We start from the raw sequence: 20140 nt of genomic DNA, 5'->3' as shown, positions 1-20140 counted from the left end.
GCGCTAGAGGATGTGGTACACGCATGATGGAGCACCTGCACATTTTACTGTTATTGTGAGAGGACATCTAACGCACCGATATGTCCAAAGATGGATTGGGCGAGGAAGACCTATACCGTGACCTCCAAAATCACCTGATCTAAACCCCTTTGAATTTTTGTGTTTGTCACCATAAAAGTGTAGTATACGACACTCCGGTTGCAGCAGACTTGTAAATGCTTGTCAAGATTTCAAAAAGAATTTGAAACTCAATGCGTCGAAGAGTGCAGGCCTGCATCCAGCTATACAATGGTGACACTTTGACCTATGAGTTAGTACACTGTACAGACATTGTAATATGTAATTGTAACATACTAAGTAAAACTGTTTTCTTTTTCATTAAAAACAATTGCACTTCTATCAAAGTGTATAATAATTTTTCTTAATGTTGTATTGGTACTAACTAGGATGATGTTTACGATCAAGTCAGTGGTATCTCGCAAACGGCTCATTTGCGGACCCATGTTTACTAAGACTTTTTGCTTCAAGTGTTTGTGTACTTACCAACTGTTTCAATTTGCGCTATTAATTATGATACACTCTGTATACGCTAGGACTAGATCCTGGATCTACCGGATAGTTTTTTAAAATGTTTCGAGCTAGCACTCCTAATAGGAATAAGTACCACCAAAGTGGTGCTAATTTTTTAATTACCATTGTACTCAGAAAAGGATAACTTCCGAAACTTATACATCAAGAAGTCATTAACAATATCTCTCTGAGGTCTATCTCAATTCAATTAAAAAGGAAATTATATTTTTGAACATAGAAAAGAAGAACGAGAGGACTGCAGGCTCTTCACACCGCTGGCACCGTTCTTTTCCGAGTCAAGCACATCTAACAAACAAGTGTGTGAATCATTTGAAACAGATAGAATGAAATAACAGTTGAAATGTAACTTTCTTTAAAAGCATAATTTGTGTTTATAATTTGAAAATAAGAAGATGAAAAATAGTAACTTATTGTATTCAGATTAATTGAAATATTTATAACCGAATTACTTTTATTTCTAGGAGATGGAAACAATGAAGAAGATTTTGTATATTTCCTTATCATTAACGCTTTTCACACTCGTAGCTGCACAAACGGTGATAGGTGAGTTTTTATTTATTTATCGAGTTAGTGTATTTGTAATAAAGTTAATATACAATTTGTGTATGTAAATGTATAGTAACCTACACGTACACGTACAGAGTGATATAAAAAGAAATCAAATAATATATCAAAGTGTTAAAAAAATATATTTATTATTTACATAGGCAAAGGCATAGGCAAAATTTTTGTTAGAACAATTTTTGAGGATTAAGGGATTAAGCATATAATAGGTATAAGAAGTCTTTCCTAAAATGATACCTAAAATGATAGATCAAACCTATAGATAATTAATGCCTGAGTAAACAATTATATATATATATATATAAAAAAACCAGTGATGTATTTGGGATTGCAGTCAATAGTGCTAAGGGCTAATGTAATAAGAACACTCTGTGTTGTTGTCAAGCTTTCGGAAATGTTTATTTCCTTTCTCAAGACATCTATAAGAAATAACAAAAATGCTTAGAATAATAAGTTATAAAAGCTTATTATATACTTACAAACGTGAGATTATCCTATAAAAACCATCAAAAACGAAGTATACAAGAACATTGTTAAAATTTTTAATTAAAAGTAATTGTAACTATAGTCAAACATTCTATTATAAACAANATTTGCGATTACAATGATATTAATATTGATGCGTTCGTACTTTAAGCAGAGACACGTAGCTAGGGGGGCAGGGGTGGGCACCGAGCTCTCTATGGAGGGCCGTGCCACTCCTCAGAATAAAAAACGACACAATAATATCTTTTTGGTTGGACCAGCTGTCTAACCAGCTGGCCTATCAATGCCCACCTTAAGCAAAAATCTTATCTATGCCCATGGTTTGTTGATACTTTGAGCAGTGCTAGAAAAAATAATATTCTCTGGTAGAGGTAGTCTACCATTACTCTGGCTGATGTTTTGACAGGAAAAAGGCCATTCTTCTGAGGGTAAAGTCGTAGCCATGAAAAAAGTTGGAATCAAGCTCTAATAAAAATATATCGAACTGTCCACAGAGCGTTTAATCCGAAAATATGCCTGCTACAAGGAAGAGAAATTCTACAGATGCAGAGTCTAGAAATTGGGTGGAAGTGTAGCAACCCCTGGCGATTTACAGTTTAAACTTTGATTTCTTTCCTTAGTTATCTTAAATTATCTTCCTTGATCTTTGAATTGAAACAAATAGTTATTTTGTGACTCGTGTCTGATTGAATTTTATTCTTACATCACACTATTTAAATATATCTTGTTCCGAAGAGCAAAAGCAAAAAAAAACTAAGAAATTTAAGGATCTATATGTAACACTAATTAAACCGATTGCGACGGTTTCCAACGGTAGACTTGTTTCGACTCCCCGACGTCTGGCCTACCTCAATCCTTTTCCTGACTCAACATTGCCGCAACTCTAGGGATATCGTGTGTTACAAAAGTACGGAACGGTGCCATTGCGGCGATGGTTTGCTTTTCTAAGATAGATAATTTTTTTTTTTTTATGAAATGCTACACATTCATCAGCACCTCTGCGGTACCAACGTCAATCCTGTATCCATTTTTTATTGTTGGTAAACTACAGTCGGTAATGGTGTCTTATTACATAGTTTCTTATGTTAGGTACCTCCATTTTGCGTGTAGTTATAACCGCATTTTTCCTAAGAAATGGGCGACCGCCGAGGAAGGAAATAGCTCATAATTACTATAATAGTATTGAAAAAAGTCTCAAATACTAAAGTATGTTCTGAGAATTTAAAAATATTTTTAACCTAACCTTTTGACTAAATAAAAAAATAACAAAATCAACAAAATAATTTGGTAAGTTTGAAATTTTAAGTTAACGCAGGATAATGTCCCAGGACTGATGGTAACAACTGAAATGGTGGATTGTAAAAGTAAATATGTGAATTTTTCTCCTATGAATATGTGCCCTAAGAACACCCGTTTAAAGTTTTCAAAAAAGTGTTTTTTTATTATTCGTTAGCCATGTCAAATTGGAACCTGTTGTTGTTTTATGTTTTTAAGTATGCTCTATTTGTTTTTAAAGAGTAAAAACATGGAAGAGCTAATAATAAAATATATGTATTTATGAAAAAAACTATTCTTGCTATGTTTTGTTTTATTTCTCTTTTTAAGTCGGAGATAGTTGAAAAGGCGCAAAAACATCTCTTTTGTGACTGAGAAATGAGTAGCATACTCAAAAACAAAAAAGAATCGCTTTTTTTGGAATTTTATATGGCTTGAAGGTGTATGCTTTTTGGGACACACATTTACAGGACAAAGAATTTAGCACTTTATTTGTTACCATGAGTCCCGGGACATTATCAGTATATGGAAAATAGTTTATAATTTTATTAGCTTTACAACGTATAAAGATTTTCTTAATCGTAATACAAGTAGTTTTCAAATATTAATTCTGCTATGCGTTATAATAGATGACCACAAAATTATTCCATTGAAATAGGTATTTCACTTATAGTTATTGTTTTGAAAAATAATCGTATGTTATTAATTATTAATATTTGTAATTTATAAAAAAGGCACATTTTTATCATGTTCCCAAGAACAGTTATAGAGAGAAAACTGAAAAATATAATATAATAGCATAGCGAGGTGCTGCCACACGCGGTACTTTTTACGAATAGAACTCGTCACATTACTTGCGAATTTTCTCACACTGTTAGTGATTGATTACTTATTATAATATTATAATGCTCCGACAGATTGCTTCAAAACTATTGCTTTGCTCTCTAGTTCTCTCTTTAAATGCGTTGATCTCTAGATCTGTCTTAATAAGAGATTGTAAAAATGCTATTTTTGCAGATCAAAATCCTCATTACTCTATCAGGTTTTTCACATATTTAGTACAACAAAAAATATTTAATTCACGTTTTGCGTTTTACAATAATGGGTTCATATCTGCTCGATTTTTTTTAATTATTCCAGAGTAAAATTTACATATTGTAGTAACACGACTTACCAGAACTGTGTTTCAAAACTGTTGCAAAACATCTGCCCTGGTATTGTCTTTTTGAGAATAATATCTTTTACTTGAGTTTTGCCCTCTACAAATTTATAACTAATACTTTTAAACTGCTCTACGATGTCACTGTCTACTTCTTCTTTTCTACTGGCTTTCTTTATGATCGAGCCTCTAAAACTTTTTTTATGGCAATTACTGCCTCCATCCGTCAGAAATCTTGTATATCTCAATTCCGTTTCCTTCTCACTTTCTTCCTTCCACTAGAATTGCAGTTTCCATTTCCGTTGAGGGACCTGTCTAACTCTAATATTCTAAAAAATTTCTAAAACACGTATGGTTTCTTGGTTCGTTATGTGTTTCATGTGCAAAATTAATTTTTCTCCCAGGTACAAAATCTTTATATTATTTTGACCAATATTTGCGTTTGCAGCAGAAAGTGCATTATAGTCGTACTTATAGGATATTTTCGACCAACCATGTACCGTCATGTTAGCCTGCTCAATGGTGTTTCTTTTCTTGCTTCTTTATATACATTTAAATTATTATTAGTAAATGTAACTAGTAGCTAACAATTATCAATACCATTTTTAATATTATTTACATTTTTTTAAGTGTGAATACTTTTACTTATTAGATGGGAATGTACTGAACAAAATGATAGTATTACGCCATTACTATCCAATACCGGTAATATGTACCAAAAGTGAAAGTGATATAAGATTATTATATTGTCTCCATCTCGAATAAATTACCTGATAGCGAACAACTGGACGCTTCATTTCCCGGTGTATTGTTGCAACACGTCAACATAGTCTTTACTCTTGTCAGAATTCTATGTAGTTTTAATCGATCTAGGACACGTGTACGTGTTCCACCGTTAGCCTTAAACCAAAGTTCGCTAGATACTGCACTTTCCGGGCTCTTAAAAATGCACTTTCTGGTTCTAATGTTACAAAGCTATTATTATACAGGGTGTTTCGCATAAGAACCGACATAGAGCAAGGACATGTAAGGGAACCCAAAATATGGTGATCTAATGCAACTTACTTTTACACACTCCTGAGGCCTTGAAAGTGGGGTTTCAAATTTTGAAAAAAATAAATCAATATGTCACTTATACTTGAATTTAGAAAAATCAAATTTGGTACACGGTAGGGTTTCAAATTTCGAAAAAAATAAATCAATATATCACTTATACTTGAATTTAGAAAAATCAAATTTGGTACACGGTGTCAGTGTACCAAGAGCATAATAATCTATAATCGACAGTAAGTGGAGTTAACATTTTTTAACTCATTGGCGAACTTAAAAAATTATTACTTTATTTTAGGGGGAATTTCATTCTAAAACTTTACTCTTCTTAGTTTTTTTTAAAAAAACATGAATAACTAATATAAAACGTAGGTATTGTAGTTGTTATTTAAATTAATCGAAAATTCAAAAGTTGGCTATGAATTTAAACGTCAAACTTGACGATCAGGAAATAAAAGTTGGAATAAGAATAATTGAATAGAAAAACAAACAACTTAAACAACAGAAATAACATACACGTATAAATTTATTCCTCGTCGAAAATTGAAGTATACTCTATCCAATAACTGCTGATTCTAATGAATGTGCATTCTGTCACATTTTAATGATGCATCATCCCTTATCAACCCTTTAAAATGCTTCAACTGAACTCTACTTACTGTCGATTATGGATTATTATGCTCTTGGTACACTGACACCGTGTACCAAATTTGGTTTTTCTAAGTTCAAGTACAACTGAGATACCAATTAATTTTTTTTTCGAAATTTGAAACTCCACGTTTAAGGCCTATAACTTCTGTGAGATGCAGCTTAGTATAAAGGTAAATTGCTTATTTTGGGTTCCACTACATGCCCCTCTTCTGTGTCGGTTCTTATGCGAAGCATCCTGTAAACATATAAAATAGATATTTGTTGCTCCCTGAAAATTTGTTAAGTTTGTTCTATTTATGTTTTAAACCCTAGTTGTTTTAAACCCTTGGAAATAAATATGATTTAGGGTTTCTTAGAAAGTACATATTTCTAAGAAAAATGGTACAAACCGCATCTAAATAGAATCACTATTATAGTTATTTTGAAACTTATTTCAGAATACCTACAGGGTCGCAAGTCCCCATGGTTCATCGGCCGTTACGTGAGAGCGATAAAGAAAGTCATAGAAATCTGTGCGATAGAGAAAGATGGCTATAATGAAGGCGTCTAATAGTCACCGCCCATTTCGCCCTTCCACAAATAAGATCCACTTCTTATTTTCGGATTTCTATGACTTACTTTATCGCTTGCACGTAACGGTCGATGAACCATGGGGACTTTCCGACCCTGTATAGAGGCTCTTAAGGGTGTAATGTTCGTCGAAACTCAAAACTTCTAGAACGGACAACGAATCTTCGGAAAGAGATGCAGCTACTGTCATTTCTGCGGATCGCTGAAATTTACGACCGCGTAGGATCGCCTCCTCTACACTGTTAAATATTTAATTCCTAAACATTTTAGCCGGAAGTACGTACAGTATACACTTATTTTGATATAGTTCCTTAGAAGATTGTTTAATGGATACAATTTTTGTAACTAAATATGTTTTTCTTGTTTTATACGTAAATTATTGCAAGTTTTTAAATTTAATACTGAAATCATAGGAGTGGTTTTACGAACACCAAACTTAAGAACAACTGTAAATTTGTTTTACATATATTTTATTATTATTATTATGTATATATTATTAATATTATTATGAAAAATGAATAAATGCTCTTAGTTTATATTATTTTATAAATATTGGTATTTAATTAAAAAAGATATATAAAAAAATATTTGACATAAGGCATATTTTAAAGTTTGGTTTGGTTATCCAAAAGCAAAAAGAGTATCCAAGGAAAAATAAATAATTAGTAGGGAAGTGAAAAATAAAATACAACATTGTTTTAAAATTGTAAATAGTATATCTACTGTTTATTTTTAAGAAGTCAAATAACACCATAAATTTCATTAGTTCGGTTATACTCTCTCATAATTGCAACCCAGCAATTTCTCGTGCTCTTCTAAAAAGTAGTGTTTATGGTATTAAAAGTTTGAATGTTTATTATTTAATATTTATACTATACAGTACATCAATCTGAATGGCTGTTTAATATTTGTTAGATTTGCAACCGCAGCACGTTTTTTATTTTCTATGCTGGCTGGCTACAAGAAAATGTTAGTTTTATTCAGATAGTGGTGGTCCTCACATATAAACTGTGTATTGAAGTTTTACTGATCAGTGAGAGTGAAAATTTATGAACATGCCAAAATATCAAAATAATCCTACTCCTTGTGGGAAAAGAAAAAGTATCAAAAAGCGTACGAGACAAATATATAGGTATATGAAAATGAACTTATGTTCAAATAATAAATAAAAATTTAAAAACTAAATAATGTGAACTTAAATAGCACAATTTAATTGTGAATCATATAAAATATATTTTGTAGAATATCTGACACGAGTAATGAATCTGTAAGCAATACATATACCAACAATACCTGACGTTAGTAACATAGAAGATATAGAATCTCCGAGTACCTCAGGTATGAATTATGTAGACTGTACTATACTTATAGTACGATCGTATACGATGCAAAGTAGAGCAAAAAATTGTCGGTCTTTTATCAAAGGAAAATCGTGTCATCATTTTTAGGAGGCGTAAGATGAACCGTTTCAAATTTAAAATGAAATTGAATGTAAAATCTGAAATACCGCCGCATACGCACTGTGTTCTGGTACTAGCTGTAGTCGGCCAGGTGCATCGAGTGTACGAAGTGGTCGGTTATACGTCAAATACTAACCTGGCGAGCTTGATCGTAGAGCAGGGAACAATAAACAGTGGCGCGTACAGAGGTGAAATGTAGTACATATGTGGAATTTAAATAACGAATTGGATTTATAATAAATTACATTTAAAACAAATAGTTTATGAGAATAAAGGGATTTTTGTAGGAACAGGGTTCCAGACGTGAACTGATCTCTTCATCGCACCCCATTACGATTCTTTTTTTTATAAGGAGAACGAAGTTTCAAAGCAAAAACCTTGTATAACAGATATACTATAAATATTTACAGAATGAAAACAAAATATAAATCCTATGATATGATTCTATCAAATGAAAACACTAACAACAATTCTCTACCAATCTCAACAAAATAAGTTATTTTTCTATCAAACAAGAAATGTTAACAAATTATAAACAAAATATAAATTCTATGATTTATGTACTGTACGCCAAACTGCATTTTTCTCATCTTCATTTAATATTAATTTCTTCTTTGCACCCCCTTTTTTAGGTTTCTTAACGTCTCCTTCAATTTTCTTCTCTCTTAAAATTTTGAAAACAGATAATTCGCTTACTCCAGTATATCTAGAACACATTTCCACCAAACCAGTCTTCAGTTTCATGGGATGATCCTTTTCTAAAGGGTTATAGACATTTAATATTATCGTTTTTTCTCTGTAACTTAATATAGATTTTTTTGTACCCACAGCAGTACATCCGGCTCGCGAACATCCAGGCACCGCCTCCATTTCTCCATATAACGTCTACAGAGCAATAATAATACAAAAAACTTCACTTCACTAGCACAGAAATTATAATAGCATTCACGATTCACAAACAATAGCCCGAATCACACACACAGCACACAAATAAAACACTAAAAACACTTTTGTTACGGAGCACAAGAAATATGATTTCACTCACAAATTCTCAAATAATAGCGCGAAACACACATATAGCCCGAAAGAAATATAATTGCACTTATAACAGTTATAACCTCACAAATATCGCGAGCGAGAAACACGCAGCACCGATACAACCGGAACGAAACTGACCACGCCAGGCCGGCACGCGCGCCGCCGCAAAAAACACAAGACACAAGTCATATGAGGGAGAATGAAGGGAGTAATAAATGTATTGTTGTCCTGCCGCCCAATGTGCGAAGGAGATGCCTTTGTTTTTCATTTTGTCCTTCATAAATATATAACTGTTAATCCATAATGCATAAAGAAATTATTCAATTTCCAAAACCCCCTATAAAATGTGTTGCACTGATTCCCTTGACAGGCAATGATTTATTACTTTGCATCGAATACGATCGTACTATAGTACTCCTACAGCAAAAATTTGTTAAATTTTGCCAGGCGCGCACTTCTGACTATTCACGAGAAATAATCCGTCGATCTCATCGTATTAGATATCCGTTGCCCTCATCGTATTAGAGATCCGTTGACCTCATCGTATTAGAGATCCGTTGATCTCTTCATATTAGAGATCCGTTGATCTCATCGTATTAGAGATCCGTTGATCTCATCGTATTAGATATTCGTTGACCTCATCGTATTAGAGATCCGTGAATCTCTTCGTATTAGAGATCCGTCGATCTCTTCGTATTAGAGATCCGTCGATCTCTTCGTGTTAGAGATCCGCCGATCTCATCGTATTAGAGATCCGCCGATCTCATCGTATTAGAGATCCGTCGATCTCTTCGTATTAGAGATCCGTCGATCTCATCGTATTAGAGATCCGTCGATCTCATCGTATTAGAGATCCGTCGATCTCATCGTATTAGAGATCCGTCGATCTCATCGTATTAGAGATCCGTCGATCTCATCGTATTAGAGATCCGTCGATCTCATCGTATTAGAGATCCGTCGATCTCATCGTATTAGAGATCCGTCGATCTCATCGTATTAGAGATCCGTCGATCTCATCGTATTAGAGATCCGTCGATCTCATCGTATTAGAGATCCGTCGATCTCATCGTATTAGAGATCCGTCGATCTCATCGTATTAGAGATCCGTCGATCTCATCGTATTAGAGATCCGTCGATCTCATCGTATTAGAGATCCGTCGATCTCATCGTATTAGAGATCCGTCGATCTCATCGTATTAGAGATCCGTCGATCTCATCGTATTAGAGATCCGTCGATCTCATCGTATTAGAGATCCGTCGATCTCATCGTATTAGAGATCCGTCGATCTCATCGTATTAGAGATCCGTCGATCTCATCGTATTAGAGATCCGTCGATCTCATCGTATTAGAGATCCGTCGATCTCATCGTATTAGAGATCCGTCGATCTCATCGTATTAGAGATCCGTCGATCTCATCGTATTAGAGATCCGTCGATCTCATCGTATTAGAGATCCGTCGATCTCATCGTATTAGAGATCCGTCGATCTCATCGTATTAGAGATCCGTCGATCTCATCGTATTAGAGATCCGTCGATCTCATCGTATTAGAGATCCGTCGATCTCTTCGTATTAGAGATCCGTCGATCTCATCGTATTAGAGATCCGTCGATCTCTTCGTATTAGAGATCCGTCGATCTCTTCGTATTAGAGATCCGTCGATCTCATCGTATTAGAGATCCGTTGATCTCTTCGTATTAGAGATGCGTTGACCTCATCGTATTAGAGATCCGTTGATCTCATCGTATTAGAGATCCATTGACCTCATCGTATTGGAGATCCGTCGATCTCTTCGTATTAGAGATCCGTTGATCTCATCGTATTATAGATCCGTTGATCTCTTCGTATTAGAGATCCGTTAACCTCATCGTATTAGAGATCCGTTGACCTCATCGTATTAGAGATCCGTCGATCTCTTCGTATTAAAGATCCGTCGATCTCATCGTATTAGAGATCCGTCGATCTCTTCGTATTAGAGATCCGTTGATCTCGTCGTATTAGAGATCCGTTAATCTCTTCGTATTAGAGATCCATTGATCTCTTTTCAACTTGGAACGAAATCTATTTTTCATATGATCTGGGACGACTACAGTTCTCTTTTCTGACCTAACGCCTTCTCGCATATCTTCAACTTCATATCGGTTGTTAATAAGAACCATGGTTATACGGAATGGCCCTTTAAACTTAGGTAGCAACGTTTTACTGGTACCTATAGTGGCCTCACTTTAATGTGATTTGGAATTGATTATTTCTCCTCTCCCCTTTATTTCACTCCAAAAAACATCATATTTTGCCAGTTTGTCGTACCACTGCCTAGCATTGCCGCAAAGTCTGCTTGCTATCATACGCATAATGAGATCGTCATCCCATTTGTATCGCTCTGCTAGTTTATCCACACGTTGCACCCATTTTTCTATCACCATATTATCTGCTATTACTCGAAGAACGCCGCATATTGGTACGCTGCACTTTTTTTGATTTTTTTCATCCTCATATTCGAAACGTTCACAAACACTAAACACTCTGGGTAACAATCCCACTTCTGACTTTTGTAAGATATTTTCTAAAAATATACGAGGTAGTCCAATAAAAAATAACTTTAATTAAATATTCAATATATGCATAATACATATGCCTACGTCTAACGCTCTCTATATAATGAATTCGATTCCTTAATAACATTCTTAAACTAAAACGTGGCGAAAGCCAAAACAAGAAAAATGCAGAGCGAAGCATGTGAGCGCTGATAAGGGTCAATCGGCTTCAGCGTCACCGCCGGTCATCGATTCTCGAATGGACTTATTTCCTACATTTTATAAAAACATTCACTATGTTTTTAAAATATTTTGTTAAAAGTGGAGGCAAACGAAAAGCTGGCGGCGTTGTTTTATATGTAAATAGATAAGTTGGCTGGCTACCTTATGAAAATTTGTTTTTATATTTTTTCATATTTAATATTCATAAACCAAGTAGGAACAATATTGTCAATTATTAGGTAAATAAGTCTTTTTTTTTCTGTTATTTAATTTTATTGTAAATGCAATTTTTAAAGTTCCGATATTATTATTAATAATATTTTTTTTTAATTTACCATAACAAAAAATAATAAAAAATGACGTGGAAATTTATTCCTATTTATTATTTGAGAGCGGATTAATAAAATATCCAATTAGTTACGTACCTATTATTTTTTATAAAATCTGAATGAATATCCTGCTCGTGAACATCAGTTTTTATATAATATTGTAAATGCAACAAAAAATTTCCAGATACATTTAGTCGTTTGACCTTAAAAATTTAAAAATTTTTGCCGACGGCGTTTTTTTTCTTTCTTGCTGACTTAGTAAAAAAGCCACAGGCCTCACCTATTCACATGGTCACGAGCCGCCACTGATCTATTATTCCTCTCTTACTAATAACATAAGATAACTTGTAAAAGTTACTACATATTTATATCATTTTAATATTCCATACTTATACGAATTATTTTTAGTGTAATTTCAACAAGGCTTTAGTTATCCTCACTGCCAGTGTCTTTCATATATTTGGTAAAACGTATCTTCTTAGCGGACAAATTTTGTTAACATACATATAAAAAATGGAAATGCGAGACATTTGTCTGTTACATAAAGCCTTGATTTACTAACCTACAACTTCCTTTTTTTAAATAATTAATATATTACTATAATATATTTCCAAAAATGTTAAATAGTTGTGTAAAAGCTGGTTCATTCCAATATGAAGTTCCTTTGAAGAGACTTAACGAGAAACACTTTGAAAGTGCACATTTATATTGGTAATATTTTAACAAAACTGATTTTTTACAGTGTATGTTCTGTCAGGCTCCACCCATTTGAGAAGGTTGACGACGTCAATATTAAATATAAGATTTTGCCCCTGGAAGTTAGGCAATTTTATGCAGAAATTTGGAAAAACATGTCTTCTTGGCGGACAAATTGTGTCAATGTAAATGTAAAAAATTCAAATTTGAGACATTTTCCTGTTGCATAAAGACTTAGTTTACTAGCCTACAGAGTTATTTTTTATAATAATGTATAGTAGCTCTTCAGTGTCGCTCTAAATGTGAGCAATGCTATGACCAAAATATTGGTTTGAGGATTTTTTTTTTTTTTTNTACTATAATATATTTCCAAAAATGTTAAATAGTTGTGTAAAAGCTGGTTCATTCCAATATGAAGTTCCTTTGAAGAGACTTAACGAGAAACACTTTGAAAGTGCACATTTATATTGGTAATATTTTAACAAAACTGATTTTTTACAGTGTATGTTCTGTCAGGCTCCACCCATTTGAGAACGTTGACGACGTCAATATTAAATATAAGATTTTGCCCCTGGAAGTTAGGCAATTTTATGCAGAAATTTGGAAAAACATGTCTTCTTGGCGGACAAATTGTGTCAATATAAATGTAAAAAATTCAAATTTGAGACATTTTCCTGTTGCATAAAGACTTAGTTTACTAGCCTACAGAGTTATTTTTTATAATAATGTATAGTAGCTCTTCAGTGTAGCTCTAAATGTGGGCAATGGTATGACCAAAATATTGGTTTGAGGAATTTTTTTTTTTTTGAAAAAGTGGCTCTGCTGTCTAGTAAAATAGACATTCAATAATTGATTAAAACTTGTTTCATTCTAATACAAAATTCCGTTAAGGAGAAAAATGTCCGCGCGTGGACGTCTGCAAACTGCTCCGGACATTACACCCTTAACCAAGCAATAAATGGGTCTACAAAACTGTTTTATAAATATTAAATAATAAATAAATCATAGTGTGTTGTAGTAAAGTAAAGAAAAGTTCAATAAAATCGTCTTAATAACGAGCGGTCTAAAACTCCGAACCAATTGGAATACCCATAAAACATAATATCTTCCTTTCCTTTTACATTTTTGATTATTTTACATTTGCCTATTTCTGCTACTAGACTAAGTAACAACGCCCAACCTGGAAATTTTGTCGATTCCCCAGTTTGTCGTAGGATAAGAGATTTTTTACCAATGGTTTTTATATCCTTTCCGAGGACGTACGTTTTTCTATACAAACCTTGCCTAAATTTGTATAGCTCCTGTGAATACACCGACATACAGATCACCAGAAGGTGGACGAACTTCGCAAGACTTTCCTGAATGGTCACCCACGCATTCTTGTACTAACCGCGATCAGTGTTGCTTAACCTTTCATATCAATGACATGAATACCAAATCGTTAGGCCGCATTCACCCCATAACATAATGTTCAGATATTAGTTTAAACAAAGACAAATCCATCTTATTAATGTTGTAACGAGCGTTCAAATAAAAACGTGGTCGAAGTTGGCTCTGACACATTGGACGTAGGGAGTAGCTTATAGCGACCAACATAACCTCATTTTTCAACGAGCTGTATAGCAGCTGTCAGTTTCAATAACGTTAATGACTATATAACTTTATTTTAAAGAATAATCGTGATAACAATAACAAACAATTAAAGAAGCTGCGGAAAGTGTCCCCCTCCTTGTTCCAAGCACTTTTCACACCTGTTCCTCAAAGAATTAAAGACATTTTCTAAGATGCTCTGGGTATTGTTAATTTCACGAATATTGTCTATAAGTCGAGCCTGCAGATGTTTTAAATCAGGAATAGGCAGTTCAAAAATAGTGTTTTTAAGGTAAGGCTACAAAAAGAAATCGCACGGCGTAATATCACATGACCTCGGTGGAAATTCATGTTCAGCATTGAGACTTATTAGTCGATTTTGGAAAACTTCTCTCAACATATTCATCGTCTCGCCTGCCGTATGTGCCCTTGCGCCATCTTGTTGAAAGTAAAAGTTTGTAATTTCGTTTTCTTCCAGCTGGTTAACAAAAGGAGCGATAATTTCTTCTCTATACCTTTGCGCAGTAAGAGTACCATTAAAAAAAATAGGTCCATAAATCCTCCTTCGATTGAGAGCACACCAAACTCCAATTTTTTGAGCGTGTAGAGGGCCCTCGACAAAAAAGTTATCTGGTTTTTCAGAAGACCACATTCTCATATTCTGTGAGTTTACGTAACCACTTAAATGAAACCAGGCTTCATCAGAAAAAAAGGTGATATTATGAAGTTCACCGTAGTTGTTTAAAAACCATTCACAAAATACAGCCCGTCGCGGAAAATCAACTTCATGAAGTTCTTGCTGACAAGTTAAACGATAGGAGAACAAACGCAAATCTTTTTTTAACACTGTGTGGCAGGTACCGACTGATACTCCCACCATTTGTGATAAAACACGTACAGAAGTTCTTGGCGCATTTTCCATTATTTGTTGGAAATTTTCTTTTAATTCTTCAGTCCGCTTTTTATGTCGGCCGCTTCCTTCTTTTCTTGTTACACTGCCCGTTTCACGAAAAACATTAACACAACGCTGAACTGCACTTTGAAAAATTTTGTACTCAACAACGCCGGGAAATTAATTTTGAACATCTATGAAACATTCCTCAATAGAATACTTCCATATTCCATCAATCTTGCGTCCATTTCTAAAGTAGGACTCTATGATAAACACTTTTTGTTCTTGAGAAAACACCATTTTAAATGCTTTTTAAAACGAAAATATTCAAATTGATAGCGGCGATATAGCGCTTTGACAGATGACGTTTAAGTTCATTTGCTATACGCTACGCCCTACGTCCAAATTTTCAGAACCAACTTGACCACGTTTTTATTTGAACGCTCGTTATATCAGGTAATAATATAATACGGCATTTGAATTTATCATCGCAGAAGTATAATAATTGTGTAATAGCAGAAATTAGGATATGGCAGATTTAAAATTAAAAAAGGTTTCTAAAGGATCTTATTGATTTTACGTAAAAATAAATTATATTACTTTAGTTTTAGAGCGATTTTAGACTTATTTTTTTTGTGATATTGATGCAGTGATTGAGGCTGAAGAATATGACTAAACTAATGAAAGAGATATTTCGAAGTTCACAATCATAACATTCCGTAAATGCGTTTGTTATTTTAAACACATTTAATAATTTTGACAATTGATTCATTGACTAATTTCGTAGATTCATAACTGAATATTTAAAATCTTAACAAAAGTAACTGATATGTGTCGCCATATGTTAGTCAATACCAACTGTACCTATCAATAGATTTGTGAACTGACACTTTTGCGATATAAAGTTATTAATTTCTCTTTAGAATGTTATCTTTGCAAGGTTTATTAATTTTTATTTTGACTGAAAACAATTATTTAAATATGACACATATCAGACAGATAACACAGGTCAACATTTGATCTAGGGACAATGGTCAGAAGTGACTATGGTATATGGGGGTTTTTTGGGTCGCTGATCATTAATCCGAGGTCGGTTAAGCTCCATGTTCAGGCTCAAGGTGATTTGAAGGTCAAATCAAGAAATGACCTTCAAAAAATCTGAAAAAAATCGTGCTTATGTTTTAGAGGTCACTGAACCCGAATCCGAGGTTCATTTACCCCTACGCTACACCCCAGAGGTCATTCAAGGTTATTTCATGATCATTCATGAAGTATTTTGGATAGAAAAGTTAAAATCAGTCTGAAAAATCTGAAAAAATTCGTCTGAATGTTTTTGAGGTCACTGAATGCGAATCCGAATTGTGCATCTTATATATACCGCGATGGCATATGTATATATGTTAAAGATAACACACTACCTATATCCATTTTAATACTTTAAAAAATTGGCAATTATAAAGCGGTAATGTAAAAGCTGTTTACACAAATACGGTATTAATCCTTATTATTTTAAATAAGTTAGAGGCTTTAAGCATTTCATGCACAAAAAAATTACGGACGCGAGAATAAAATTCAAGCGCCTCGCTTCGCTTGATGCGATCGCCGACCCTCCCCCCGCACCGTCTTGCTTACTGTTTAGCTAATAAGCCGAACGATAACGCGCGCGTGATCCTTTAATAAACTGACTTGGAGCGAATGGAGGTGACGGCTGACGACTGTGTTTTGTTTCTGGGTGTTGTTGGAAAGTTATAATTGCGTTCGATATTTTAAGGTCACATTTTTGTTTTGTATTTGTTGTCTTTAGGTAGTCGGAATATACATAGATACTTGCTTCGTGTTTGTTTTCTTTAGGCAGTTAGATACCTAACTACTTTCTTATTAATTAAAATTGATAGTCCTGAACATAGGTACTTTAATTTATTATTATTCGTTTTCTTTTCACATTGTTGGTAGTTACCTATATTGTTTTAAATTTAAAGGTTTTGCATTTTTAGTTTTTAGTTCGTTTGTTGTCTTTAGGTATATAGATATATCGTGAATTATTTTAAAATTAATATTAGGGTCGCATTAGATGAAAGATGATTGATTTTTTGTTTGTTACGATTTAACTCAAAAACTACTCGACCAATTTTACCGAAAGCTACATCTCCTCGGAGTAACATAGGCTATTTTATATTTGCCCGTGCGAAGCCGGGGCGTGTTGCTAGTATTGAATAAGTTGATCGATGCGAAATTTCACATCAGCGACAGACATGTATATGTTGTAGAATGACACGGATAGTGGAATTATTAAAATGTGAAGTAGTTGATGCATTATTAAAAATAGTATAAAAACTTCGACTACTTTAGATATGCGCCTGTGACCTCGGTAAATGTTGAAGGGTTATTTTCTTATTCTTCTATAACATGCTAGGTGACAACAATGTTTGCTATACACATTCGGAGGGTTATTAAATATAATATAGGTAATAAATTCATTAAATAAAATATGAACTAAAGTTAAATATAATATGTTGATCTACTACAGTGTGCTAGACATTTATGAAGCATGTCAAGACGCATTAAGTCTGGGCATGCTTGTCATCAATATCCTGTTGGGGGATTTCATCCCCAAGCTACGTGTAACTCAAGATGAAATGCCTTCATAAACCCATAATGTCCTACATATACTTAATAGGATTTGCAGATCTTGGTAGCCAAGTTTTATTGTTGAAAAATTGGATTTGAGAGCATTTTAAAGTAGGACTATTATTAGAGATTCCAGAATTTCTTCACACATATATGTAACGTTAGACGGTAATGTACATTTTATGAAAAATGGAATAGATCTGTTGTCAAAAGCAAAGACATGCCTTTCCATAGCAAAGTATTCTCATCATCATCCAAGCCGTCTTACCAACGTAAGTAGAAGTTTTCTCTTTTCATTAAAGGAAACCTAATGCTACATCCAAGAAATTATTACTAATCTCATGTCATACCTACTCTACTTTAGGACCAAATCCAGTTTTTCAGCAAAATAATCCCTCGTCACATGTAGCAAAAGTAACAGTGGACTACTCTCGAAAAGCTGCAAGTAATATCTGCCCTGACCGTTAGGATTGCCAGATCTTTCCTCAAAAAAGCTTGGAACATTGATCAAATATTTTAGTCAAATTTCCAGCCTCATGTGACTTAGAAGTACAGCGTGGCATAAAGTATCCAAAATAGAAGACACACATAAATATTTTACAACTGTGTCTAGATACATTAGTGAATGTGAGCAGGCTTTTGTTAACCGGCGTCCAGCTATAAAATTTAACGTGGTAATAGGCGGCAGTTCTAGCGCTGGCTTTGTTGCCAAATAATAATTGCTAAATAAATTTGATGCATTCAATTATGCAATTAAAGAGATATGGATCTTATCTTTTGTTTGGAAATCACATTTGTGTTAATTACTAAATAAAATAAATCAAGTTAGAATTAAAACTAGGAATTTACCTAATTAATTATTTATTTTATATCACCTTGGAATGAGGTAATTCAAAAACTTGAAATTAATATTTTTAGATTTGTGCATCGACTTCCAATTTGGTACGATATTAACACCTATGTTTAAAAAAATTGCATTATACAGGTTGTGAATCTTTAGATGGGTACTGCTCTCTTATTGTTGATTTCTTTAGTTAGGTAAAATAATTATTGACACTAGTGTTGCATATCATGGACGCCATGGGTAGTGCTCATATTTGTGACACAAGGTGTTCAAAAAATTAACACAATGTAAAATTGCTGGAACCTCAAGGAGAAGTTGAATACAAAATTTATTTAAAAAAAAAAAACAACAAATCATCAATCAAGGATCCCTTATAGAGATAAGATAATGCGTTCGCTACTGGTGTTGCAGTTTTTGACTAACTTTTTTGTTTTTCGACACGGACTTCGGGGAGATTATTTTGATTATTTTTTCGATTCAACACACCGTTTCCGAGTTATAAACACTTTTTTATTCTATGATGTCACACACCGTTGGTCCCGATTTTTTTTTCAACATGCGGACTTTGACGTTTTTCACTCGATCACCAATCAGATCAGAGCCATGGGAGATTTTTTGATACTTCGAGTCATTTCCGAGGTACAAGCAAATACTGTTTGTTTTTCTTTCATATATTGTGACACCCCACTTTGCGTCACCCACCGCGAGTGCTCTCCTCAGAACAACCAAGGGGAAATTTGTTTATATTTCCAGCCATTTCCGAGTTACGAGCAAAAACAGTTTTTTTTTCTCATACGTTGTGCCTGTGACATCATAGCTCGACGACGAAGGCTAAAAAGGTCACGCGCTCTACCCCACGCTCCCTCTCCAGGTGTCCTGAAATGCTGCTCCTAAAGACGGTAGAGAGAGAGAGACAGAGAAAAAAGCCCTCTATGAGGACAAAGTCCTCTATCTATCGCACACTATAACTCTATATCTCTTGCACATAATCAGACAAAAAAGACAGAATCGAACTTTCTTTTAAAAATACATGGGATTTATCATTATCAGATAACCCATTTTAGTTTAAAAAAATTAAAATGGCTTATTCTGACGATGAAAAATAAAACAGAATTAAACTGTATTATTTAAATAACAATAATGTGCAAAAGTTCTTCAGGAATATCGGCAAGTTTATTTTTGAGGACGAATCCCGTCAATGAACACTGTAAAAAATGTGGCCAGAAAACAGCCGCGATCTCAGTCCTTTAAACATATTTTTGTGAGGACACTTCAACAAAATATATTATTTAAGACCTCAAAATTTACAAGTATTAAAAGAAAAAATACAGGACGAAATGTTTGATAATTCTGATCTTGCACGTTGATTTGTAAAAATTGTAGGTATTTTAATGTTATTTCGTTTTTAGGTATTCTCCTTCTGTTGTTTTAAGGGTTAGTTATACAAATCGTTGTTTGTTATTTCAATAAGGATGAATTTTAATTTTTTTAATGATGCCAGCAGATTTTGATGTCAAAAGAAATAAAGGAAAAGTCGTACATTTGTATTTAAAGTTTTTTTC

At 33.7% G+C, this 20140-nt stretch overlaps 1 protein-coding gene across 1 annotated transcript in view; it reads left to right on the top strand.

Annotated features, from left to right (window-relative positions):
• Positions 1-1058: 1058 nt before the first annotated feature.
• The window catches only part of LOC108904651 (BMP-binding endothelial regulator protein), a 268993-nt gene continuing 249911 nt past the window's right edge, over positions 1059-20140 (top strand). Inside the window, exon 1 of the mRNA XM_018707285.1 lies at positions 1059-1134. Within this exon, the coding sequence (XP_018562801.1) occupies positions 1065-1134 (70 nt within the window). The 5' untranslated portion in view covers positions 1059-1064. The remainder of the gene's footprint in view (positions 1135-20140) is intronic.

Source organism: Anoplophora glabripennis, unplaced genomic scaffold (genome assembly GCF_000390285.2).
Source record: "Anoplophora glabripennis isolate ALB-LARVAE unplaced genomic scaffold, Agla_2.0 scaffold210, whole genome shotgun sequence".
NCBI classification, from domain to species: domain Eukaryota; kingdom Metazoa; phylum Arthropoda; class Insecta; order Coleoptera; family Cerambycidae; genus Anoplophora; species Anoplophora glabripennis.
The sequence above is the reverse complement of the archived record's forward strand: the minus strand, read 5'-3'. Positions and strand labels throughout refer to the sequence as shown.